The 11,832-nt window shown below is 35.7% G+C and overlaps 1 protein-coding gene across 1 annotated transcript; it reads left to right on the forward strand.

Annotated features, from left to right (window-relative positions):
* Window positions 1-406: 406 nt before the first annotated feature.
* Window positions 407-10,729, forward strand: LOC126975983 (interferon-inducible double-stranded RNA-dependent protein kinase activator A homolog B-like). Its single transcript, XM_050824119.1, has 6 exons — window positions 407-834; window positions 1,255-1,488; window positions 1,854-2,123; window positions 2,823-2,943; window positions 4,183-4,246; window positions 6,125-10,729. Exons 1-6 carry the CDS (start codon window positions 754-756, stop codon window positions 6,330-6,332), a joined length of 978 nt encoding a protein of 325 aa, XP_050680076.1. The 5' UTR covers window positions 407-753; the 3' UTR covers window positions 6,333-10,729.
* The last annotated feature ends 1,103 nt before the right edge of the window (window positions 10,730-11,832 follow it).

Raw genomic sequence — 11,832 nt, forward strand, 5'->3', positions numbered from 1 at the left:
ACACGAACATGGTTTTGAAGTACGTTAATGTCAATTTTGCAGCACTGTTGATTTTTTATTCACTAAGAATTTGTTGGTGAGAATAGTTTCAAGTCCTAATAAATCATAGACTTGCAATATATATTAGCGTATTAAACACAGCAATAAATCGAGATAGAATGTTTACGAGATGTTTGTAATTAGTGTATGTGTGTATATGAACACTAACTTACATTTCAATTGTTTTTCCCAAAACCATGATGGTTCATTTTAAGCTGATAGACACACTGCTAAATGCCTATGCTCTAAATAAATAAAATGATTATTACCCACAGGTCACTTGTCAAACTGTCAGTAGTTGTCAGTTGTCATTTGTCTGCTGTCATTATCGGAACCCGTCAGTCGTCAACTCGTCACCCGGCGCCGGCGGGACCAAAAGTCAAGTCAAAAGCAAAACTCAAATTTCACTTTTGACCAAAAGTTTGCCAAAAGTTATAACTCAGCAAAATATCGTTGCATGTGCTTGGCCTGTGGCCTGTACATCGCTCGTTAGTCATTAGTTTAGTGCTATTTAATATTTATTAATCTAAGGAGTAAATAACATGTATTTTTCTTTCACAGACACAGAGAACTTTATAATTTAATATTATATCTCTTTTTTCCCTTGCTTATCATTGTAATCCGATGAAAGATTATTTTTCTCTATAACCTATTATAAACCTTTCTTATATTACTTTATTTTATTTATTCTACATACGTAGAACTAAGTAAATAATGGAAAAAACAGCAGCAACAGTTCTTCAAGAGCTGATGACCAAGTCTGGCAAAATACCTGAATATGAATGTGTTGCAAAGGTTTGTGTATTCCAAACTATTATGACTGGGAGGATACACTTGTTACAATTAATTAATGAAGAAAATATTCATGTGCATTCTACTATAATTACACACTATGCACAATGTGTATAAGGTATGAAGGGTGCTCAGAGTTTTACAATTTTTCATGTCGGCTGGTGTAAAGAAAGGGAATATGTCCATGATACTCTGGGTTTTGCTACCAACAAACTGAAACACACATTTCTTTTACCTAAACCTAGTATAAATACAAAATTTTCAGAACGAATAGCATTTACTTATGTACCAAAGAACATTTTTACTCTAACAATTATGTACACACTCACACTCGAAAGTTAGATCCTAAAGCACAAAAATTCAAAGCAGAATTCAATACCTGTATATTATAAACAATATTATTTGATTATTTATTGATTGCAGTCTGGGCCACAACATAGTGTGAAATTTGAATACAGATGTATAGCAAATGGAGTGATAGTTAAGGCGAAGGGTAAGACAAAGAAATTAGCTAAGCAGGAAGTTGCTAGAAAGATGTTAAACAATCTCTTTCTGCAAGGAATGCCAGTACCACATCCATATGCAAGACCACCTTCTCCGGATCCACCCTCACCCCCATCTCCAGCATCACCCTCCGCCAAGGCTCTACCATCAGCGGTAAATATTAACTTACAATTTACTTTTAACCAACAAAATTATATTGAGATATATTATATATAGATTTGCTATAATTTTTTTATTGAAGTAAAATCTTTGCAAACCTGTAAAATGTATAACCATGTATATTGAATTTTTATTACCCATACAATTTATTTTTACAAGTTATAGCTTGTGGTGTTCTATTAAAGATATAATTATAGCAATAATTATTAATAGATACCAGTTATAAATAATGGTAATAGAGATAGAATAGTTTCATATTAATTTTAATTGTTATAAATCATGTAGCAATATTTTCCACTGTAAATATCTGAAGATAACCCAATGCTTCTGGCTATATTCAGATACAAAGTAACTTTCAGGGAGTGGCATCAGCCTCAGTGGAAGTCAACAGCTATGTGGCACTACTAAAGGAGTTATGCATAGAGTACAACCTTGGCACAGTCGAGTATGATCTGGTGGGTGATGCGGGTCCCCCACATCAAAGATGGTTTACCATCAAGGCCCAGCTTGGCCCCCATGTGAGATTGGCTTCCTCTAACACTAAGAAACAGGCGCGCCAGAGCGCTGCAGAGCAACTCTACACATATCTGAGAGAGAATCTCGCCAGACTCACCAAGGACTTTGTAGTGGTAAGCTGTAATATTTCTTCCATTCATAAATATAAAATACTTTGCAATATCCAACTAATGTGTAAATTGTATAAATTACTTAGACATTTACGACAATGATGTTCATTTATTTGCATGTTCTCGAAGTCCCAATATTTTTAGAAAATACATGATGAAATAATAGTAAACCGTTTTTTACCCTAAAACACCCCCCCTTTTCCACTTCCCCGACCTCAGATCGCCCGTAATTTATTTTACCCTTAATTTTTGTTATATTCTCGTCTTTTTCCAATGGGTTTCATCCTACTGTATTTTTTTTTGGTTTCAAAAATTATCGACCCTGGTCTATTGGTGATACATACCTACTGATAATAAAGTAGCTGATATTGTTTAAACAAGTGTTCGGGTCTATTGTACCCTGTACAACACACAACTGACTCGCCCAGTCATTTGAGTTGTGTCACTTTGCACTCAGGGGACTGTTGAACCAACATCATCTTGTATGTATTGTTATTATGTCAGAAGCGGGTTAAATGTCTAAATCACCCTAGGCAAGCAACCTATCGACGCCATTTTCCATATGCACTGTAAGTTGCATTAAAAAAAACGCGCCTTTAGGCATTTGCCCAGTTTGTCTCAGAGATAATCCGCCTCTGCATAATAGTAGTTTCGGGGCGACAATCGTGTAATAATTTAAAGAAAAATGTGAAAATATTACAGGATGAAGCCCTGGCACGTGCACACGAGAGAGCTATGGAACGCTATGTGGAAACTCGAACAGGACCCCGACTCGACCTGGGCCAGAAGATCTCAGAGTATCACATAGGGGTGTTAAGCATAGGTAACTATCTCTATCATGCCCTATGATTATGAAAAAAATGGCAAGGCGGCTAATGTCAATAAAAAAATATGTGTATGGCCACACTCGATCAGAAAACTGGCGTGAAGTAGCGCCGCAATTTTTGTTTTCGGTTAGTTTCAGCAATAATCCCATAACTCCACAATAAGATCCTCACAGAGACGTAATCACCTGAGCAATCTCGCTCGGTTCGCACGTCTTATGAACACATTCGAGGCAACAACACCATGGAAACTCGGCTTACACTAAAATCTTTTATACATTAGGGATATATACTCTACACTTAAACGCCGTACACCATCAACTTGAGATGGCGCAACCGGCTTTGTTTTTCTTTATCGAAGAGGAGGTAAGAAAAAACCCTGGGTTGCGTGATAGAACCGACCGGGTGATACAGTCTATTTAACATACACTAGGTAGCGCTGCCGGTAGCATATTAATAAAAGAAAAAGTTAATTCTATTGGCAGGCGAATTATATAAGTTTGTACTTTGTATTCTTGGTTTGTCTACGCCTGCCCCTCCCCCTTTAACAAAATCCTAGCTACGCCCTTGCATATGACTTTTATCTAATAAACTAGCTGACCCGGCAAACGTTGTTTTGCCATATAAAGTATAATTCACGCGATAGTTTTATAAGTAATAAAATATTGCGTATATTATAGCCTGTACATCATTTTGTTCTATTGTCAATAGTTTTTGCAGCGCACGCAAAAATAGGTTTTCGATTTTACACCTTGTGTTACAAAATAGCAATTTTATTACGGATCCCTAATTTTGAAAAAAAAAACATAGCCTATAGCCTTCCTCGGTAAATGGAATACCCAACACTGAAAGAATCATTCAAATCGGACCAGTAGTACCAGTGATTAGCGCGTTCAAACAAACAAACACTGCAGCTTTATAATATTAGTATAGATTATAATACTCAGAGATGAAACCCTACCATTATAATATTATACAAAATTGAATATTTAAATGTCATACAATGATTTAAGTTTAGTGTTAATTCCGCCAATATTTGTGTTTTAAAACAATTCGACACGTGTTTCGCCTCTACACGAGGCATCCTCAGGACGTGTCGAATTGTTTTAAAAAACAAATATTGGCGGAATTAACACTAAGGAAAACTTAAATCATTGTATAATTATGGATTTCCGCAAAGTAACGCCTAATTCAATAAATTTTTTATTTAAATTTCAATTACTATTATATTTTTACAGATGTAGAAAAAATTAGCAAAGCGAGAACATTGATGGAGGAACTGTCCGACGAAAATGCACTAGAGTAAGTACAAATTATTATTTGAGAGAATTTTACTGTTTTCCAATACAGCACTAGAGTGCATTATGCGACATAATGCTCAACGTTGAGTGTTCCAACTACAGCAACGCCTCGCACAATCGAGCACTCTCAAAAGTACAGCTTTCGCGTGATGCGTAGAATAGATACTAACTCAGTGGCAGAAAATTAACACGTGTTTTTTCTATAAGTTGGTATTGATCCAGATTTTATTTACTATCGGTAGTAATATTGTTTATTGTTGAATAAATACATTTGTATATTATAAAATACAGAAAAAGACGTCATAAAATGTTTATGTGGAAATGAACATATTTATCAAAATGAAGAAGACGACATCTTATTTTCTTATTAGATTGCTGACTCTACAAATATTTGTTTTCAACATTGAACTTAGTACACATGTTCCAATTGTGCATCAGCACAATTCGGCATTGTGCGGCACTAATTCGCATTATACTCTGTAATTGGAAAACTACCTTTATCTTCATATGGGTTTGTTTGACTTTTTTTTTAAATTTATTTATACAAAATATAAATACGAAGAATCAATTAAAAATGTTCATTTCACATGGAGTTTCGATTAATGGACTTCCCCTTTTTAAATTTTTCATCATGAAAATTTCAATCGGCCTTTTTTTCTTTTTACCAGCTTTAAGCCCATTCGATAATATTCTCTCAGTGCTTTGTCTTCTGTTGAGGTAGATACTAGACTAGGTTTCGCAAATTCGAGCGTTTGTCAATTCCGTGGTTACTGCTGATACAGAAGAAGATAAGATAGAGAAGAAGTGAGGGAACGGGTAACCACATTCTCCTGCACCATCAGAGGAATCACAGGAGCGTTGCCGGAATTTAGCATGGTGTACGCTCGCCTACAGGCTGTTGGCGCTGCTTTGATCATTTTCCATGAGGCTACCGTTATCTTAAGGAAAAGTGCTTATATTCGAGAGTATCAGCGTATTATAACATATTATATTTTATAAAATCTTTATTTATAGAAATTCAATTTGTAAACAAAATTTATGAACAATGCGGGACTCGTACCTGTCAATCGTTCGAGTGACGCATGGATCGTAAATATTGGTATGTCTTGTTCATCTCTCATGCGCTCGGACGGAACCCGAGAGGCGCATGTACGAGTCCCGCATCGTTCATAAATTTTGGTTGCAAATTTAATTTGTATGATTAATAAAAAACGAAATGTAGGATCACCAATAAAACGGTGGGCTGATGATATAGCACAATCAGCAGGAAAACAATGGATGCAAAAAGCAATAGATAGAAAGTTGTAAATGAAGTTGGAGGAGGTCTTTACTCAATCTGGGATCAATATCTCAAAAATCGTAACAAAAAAAAACTAATAATATTTCAAATGTATACTTTTTTTTTAGATATGGAATAAATGGCTATATTATTATTATTATAATTAATCCCAGAATTGCGGGATTTCACCATAAATTTTCGATATTTCTTTTATCACTTGTGGCCACGCCATTGGCTGATTACGAAACGGCCATTGTCTGCTCAATTTTTTTTTTTTTAATGAAAATAAGGGACAAGACGAGCAGGACGTTCAGCTGATGGTAATTGATACGCCCTGCCCATTAAAATGCAGTGCCGCTCAGGATTCTTGAAACCCCCAAAATTCTGAGCGGCACTACAACTGCGCTTGTCACCTTGAGACAAGATGTTAAGTATCATTTGCCCAGTAATTTCACTAGCTACGGCGCCCTTCAGACCGAAACACAGTAATGCTTACACATTACTGCTTCACGGCAGAAATAGGCGCCGTTTTGGTACCCATAATCTAGCCGGCATCCTGTGCAAAGGAGTCTCCCACTTGTAGTGACTTGTTTGCTCCAGGATACTGGAACGGGTGTGTGCCGAGCTTGATATGAGCGTGAACGAGCTGGTGCTGGATGGAGGAGTCCGCTGCGTCTGTCTGGAGCCCAGCTCGCCGCAGCTGGTGCACGCTGACGTCACGCCGGAGGGCGCACGCGCCTGCGCCCTGCGCTACCTACGAGCTGCGCTGCAACGCTCGCTAACACACCCTACAGCGAGCGTCCCCTAGCGGTCCTTCGCGCCGCGTTAAACTACTGTGATATGAGTAGTAGAGCTGTATTTCTACTACACCAAAAAATTTTATTATGTGTTCCTGTATCAACAAACCCTTACTTAACTTATGTTAAGTGACTGCTGACATAAGCAGCTGAGTGGAGGGGTTGAACTTATAAAATATTGTAATCGATAGAGCTTTAGTCCACGATTATAATGCTACCACTGTTAATACAAGGTAATGCACCGTTTTCGTGAAAATAACGAAAAACAAAAAATCTAACATAAAACGGGTAAATCACGTAAATAAAACACTACATGAGCGATCTCATGGCGGCGGGAGGCAAAAAACTGTCAATCGTAAATGGAAAATAGTGAAATGAAACGTAAAAAATATTGTGGCACAGACTAGACGGCTTCATCAATAGGGGAGAGGGGGGCATAATGGGGACGTTAAGAAAAAAACACAATAAAATAATCAACGCAATGTATGTATTAATTAAAACTACACAATCTATCTATCAAAACACTGTAATAATCATATGACGTTATAATTTTAATTTTTTGAAACTATAATCAAAACCCCATCGTGCCCCAGGGTAGGGGCAGTATGGGGTACGTATTTATTTTGCGTCACAGTACAAGCAGATATGGATTTCTTCTGTATCGTCGTCGTCCACTCAAAGCTCACGAAGGCTTCGTGCGCAGCTTAGAGTAGTCTATCTCTTAAATTAATTGGAATTACAATCTTTGTTCCTCGTAACAGAATATCTACATAAAAAACGTAACTCACTCTGGAAAATTTTATAAATGTTAACATTTCGAACGCATTCTTTATTATATAGATCTTTTTTTACTTTTCCTATCTCAGAATCCTGACGAGAACACTCAGAGATCACTTGCAATGGTATTGCGATAGGTCAGGCCATCTCCGTTACATTTCAGACGTAATCATTGTATATTGCCATAGGTTTAGTGGCCAATTTGCAAAGTCTTAAGAGTAGATGAGATCTTTTCCCTAGCCTATATTTTACCTCAAAATCATATGACTGCAGTCTTAAGACCCACCTCTCAACTCGGGCACAAGGCTTAGATTTAGGACTATAGATAAACTCCAGTGGCTTATGGTCCGTAACTAACTAGAATTTCTTCCCATACAGGAATATATCAAAATGTTCGACTGCCCATACTAATCCTAAAAAGGAGGCCTTTTCTGTTTGGCAGTAGTGTCGCTCGCATGGGCTCTTATTACCGAATGCAATAATTCTAGGTCCTTCTTTATTTATCTGAACAAGTACAGCGCCTAACCCTACAGGACTGGCATCGGCTATAACCAAAGTCTTATCATGTGGATCATAATAACCTAATTTCGGAACATTAGTCAGTGCTGATTTGAGATTATTAAAAGATTTCTGTTGAGGATTTCTCCAATATTCCTAAATATTTGTGTTTCTACCAGATTTCTGTCGTAGTACTTCTTTTAATGGTTCTGTTATTGTTGCTAGATTAGGAATCCATTTCCCTGTTTGTACTGTCTCAGGAGCTCTGAAATCTTTTATAGTGCTTATGTAGTAGGTGCTCAAGTGGTTTTATCCCTTTTGAGAGTTCATGGCCCAAGAAGTGAATTACCTTCACTCTAAATATACATTTCTCTTCTCTTAGTACCACGTTATACTCCTTCAAAACTTCCATTACTTTTTTTAATCTTTCATCGTGTTGTTCTAAATTATTTCCAAATATTAAAATGTCATCTATGAAATTTATTACTCCCTTGCATCTTAAAAGTATTCTTTCTAGTGTTTTTTTAAAGTTTCTGGTGTACATGTAAATCCGAACATCATCCTTTTAAACCTAAATAGTCCTTTGTTAGTAATGAATGTAGTAATGTACCTTGAGTCTGGGTGGAATTCTAAATGATAAAAAGCATCTTGAATGTCTAATTTGGTAAATAGCATAGCATATTTGACTTTTGGCAGTAACTGATCCATGGTCGACAATGGATGGTTTTCCCGTTGGATGGCTGTGTTTGCCCGCTTCATGTCAATGCATACACGGACATCACCGGTATCTTTCAACACTGGAACTATTGGTGAAACCCAACTAGACAGGTCCTTGACTTCTTCTATTATGTCTTTACGTAGCAAATCCGTAAGTTTTGACTGGACTTTTTCTTCCGGCGGACTTGGAATTCGGCAATAAAGTTGTATTATAGGCTTAACAGCCTCATCTATGGGTATAACCACCAACACATCTTTAAATTTCGGAAATGCTTCACTTTCAATTTGGTCAGTATTAATCTGAAGCAATCCTAAACCCGTCGCTGTGAGGCGTCCGAGTAAATTCCGGGTCCCATTTTCTATCATCACTTAGAATGTAGTGTTCTCTGCTGCTTTTAAAAATCTGATGTTGGCCTTAAACGATCCTAATAACTTTAAGGGAATTTTACTTTGCTTTTTTTTTGCTTGCCATGAAGGTTTTGTTGTGGTTTCGATTAAGATCTGCTACGTGAGCTTCATCATGTTTCATTGTCTCCCATGTTTGCTGTGTAATTAAGTTATATTTACAACCAGAGTCTACGAGCATATTCACTTTCACTCCACCAATGTGATTTTATATCATTTTCCACATTAAAAATATAGTCAATTTTGTTGTCTTTATTTGTTATATTGTCTGTTGGTTCAGCTTTGTAAATACTCTTATTCCTGCTTGTATTTACTTTTTCTCTTTAATTTTTTCTCTTCTGAGTCTCTCTCATAAATTTCATATATTTCGTTTTCTTGCTATTTAACAAACGAAATATTCGTTTATACCAATTTCATTAGCATTATAATAATTATTTTGTATTACTTATTAAATTCTGTATGTAGATTTTAGGTAATATTTATCTACCCTCCAAAACACGAGCACTTCGAACTACGCGCAATGAAAATAATGTAAAAGAATTGATTCGAATGGAAATAAAATAAATAATCTTAATTCTTGTTACTAATATTAGAAGTAACAAATATGTTTTTTAAAAATTTTAGTCGGAATTATTAAATATATAGCGGCTTACTTTTTTTTATTTGTAATCCCCATTTTAAGCATTTATATGAGTGATTTCCGTCACAAATCAAAATTTGCAGGCAAAGTAAAATTCATCTTGCCATTTTTCCCTGTTTTTTTTAGTTGAAAAAAAGAAATATAATGCATATAATTAAATTAAAAAAAAAAGAAAGCAATCGTATAATTTCACCAGCATTTTTTTGCTGTCTATAGTGTCAGTCTTTACGAGCACACTAACACATCTTGTACGCACAAGTTTTACTTGTACTAATGCACACCGCTAGCAAGCTCGCCTTTCCTTAATTTAGCGATGTGACGCTTTAATGTGGACTGTAGTACACTATACAGGTGAGCCACTTTTCTGTAGCCAGCAGTTTTGCTTAAGACTGCGTCAATTGCCTGTTTCATGTTTTCAATGGACCAACTAAGTCTCGAACTTTTCTTCTTATACGTTCGTACCATTTATATACCTAAAACTAAATATTTTATATTATAAAATGAACAAGATCTATCCTTCAGTTAATTTACAAAACAGGGGCATAATGGGGACAACTGTTGCGGGGCATAACGGGGTACCCCGTAGCCATGTCCCCGTTATGCACCAATTTTCACATTATTTAAAATAACAAACCAAATAAAATGAGTGACGGTTACAGTATTTTTTTCAAAGCATATCGATAAGTCATTTATCTGCAAAAACAAAATAAATACATGATGTGACATAAACACTTACCTTTTTTATATGCGTATTCGTAGTCACTCAAAATGACATAAAATTACGTTGAAAATCGTTGTTGGTTTTAAAAATCAAATGCACGCAGTCTGGTCGCCGGTCACTGGTCAGACTAAAGAGAGATACAAAATGGCTACCTATTGGCGAAAACATCTAGAGCGTATTTTCTCCTTTTGAGGTTAGAATTTTTTTCGTTATTTTCTTGAAAATTGTCCATTACCTTTTAGTAAGAGTAGCACCACTATAATCGGGGATCAAAGCTTTATCACCTACAATTTATAAAAATTGGGTAGGTTATGTTATGTTAGAACAGTTACCACAACACACGAGCCGAGTGTAGTGTAATGTCAAAATGTCATAATTTGAGGTTAGGTTATAATGCTTTTTTCTCTGGAATGGTGCATTACCTTCTAATGGGAGTAGTATCAGAGGAGGGGGCACCCCCTTCCCCCTCGTTCAAAATTATACTATTTTCGAACCCCTATCGAGTACAGTGAAGGAAGTGTGAACCAGATAAAGGAAGTATAGTTGCGACCTTTACAAAGACCTGTAAACAGTGAAACAGCAAATGACTCAGTGTGTAAAGGTTTCTGTGTAATTGTTGTGGATTGTATTAAATAAATAAATCTTATTTACCGTGCATTTAAATCAGCCCTATCGTTTTAGAGTATGTGATACAGAAAAGTGAATGTTGCTACAAGGGACACTCAACAGTTACAACAAAGAGATTTAAGTAGGTACATAAAAAGGGGTATTTGAGAATATTTTCATAGAAAAACTCTAACACTAAGCGATATCGGCGCTTCCTAGATATCAATAGCACACCTATTACACGTTTTAAAACAATTAGAACTCTTTGAAATAATGAACTCCGATGTGATATGAAAAAAAGATGAATATTTTTTTTTTGGTTTAAATTTACTTTACACAATGCCGTAATTCATTGATGGGTACCGCCCCCTAAGTAAATACAGTCTCGAAATAAAATAAATCGAACATAAGATAATTATTTTTATTTATATTATTAGCTATAGCTGGTCTTATATACTTTTCAAAACAAAAGAAGGGACACTAGCGTATTTATAATTAAGTGTACTTTTATATACTGAAAGTAACTGATAAGTAGCAGAAGGTACATTTATATAATCTTTGATGTCTGAAATTCTGTATGTAGATTTTAGGTAATATTTATCTACCCTCCAAAACACGAGCACTTCGAACTAGGCGCAATGAAAATAATGTAAAAGAGTTGATTCGAATGGAAATAAAATAAATAATCTGTAACTGATAAGTAGCAGAAGGTACATTTATATAACTGTATCTTTGATGTCTGATAATAAAGTACACTTAAATATAATATTATAATAACAAAATTAGTTCTCCCAACAAAGGACCATAATGTGTTAGTAACAAAGTAACTTAAAACCTACTGTTAGTACAAGATATCTAAAAATATAAGCCTTCCTAACCTAAGACAGGACTGACTTGTCAGTACATGTATGGTACAGCAGTGGTTCAGAGACTGACAATCGAACCTGTGCCAAAATGCCCTCAGAACACCATTGGGGCTAGCCCTGAGTCACGCAACAGCACCGCCTTTGCTTTGTATTATTCTGACAATCGATTGCAACAAAGACTCGTAATAGTTTGCATAACTATTTAACTTGTAATTTGTTATAGGGCATTACGTTTTGTTTTGTTACACTTGAAGACTCATTGCTCGATAATGAATAAATAT

The sequence above is a fragment of the Leptidea sinapis genome, chromosome 38 (genome assembly GCF_905404315.1).
Source record: "Leptidea sinapis chromosome 38, ilLepSina1.1, whole genome shotgun sequence".
NCBI classification, from domain to species: Eukaryota; Metazoa; Arthropoda; class Insecta; order Lepidoptera; family Pieridae; genus Leptidea; species Leptidea sinapis.

Bases quoted from the DNA above. Each gene is read 5' to 3' on its own strand.
- LOC126975983 (XM_050824119.1), top strand. From the start codon at position 754: ATGGAAAAAACAGCAGCAACAGTTCTTCAAGAGCTGATGACCAAGTCT. The intron at 1,489-1,853 runs GTAAATATTAAC...AGTAACTTTCAG, and splicing joins CCAAGGCTCTACCATCAGCG to GGAGTGGCATCAGCCTCAGT. The intron at 4,247-6,124 runs GTAAGTACAAAT...TGTTTGCTCCAG, and splicing joins TCCGACGAAAATGCACTAGA to GATACTGGAACGGGTGTGTG.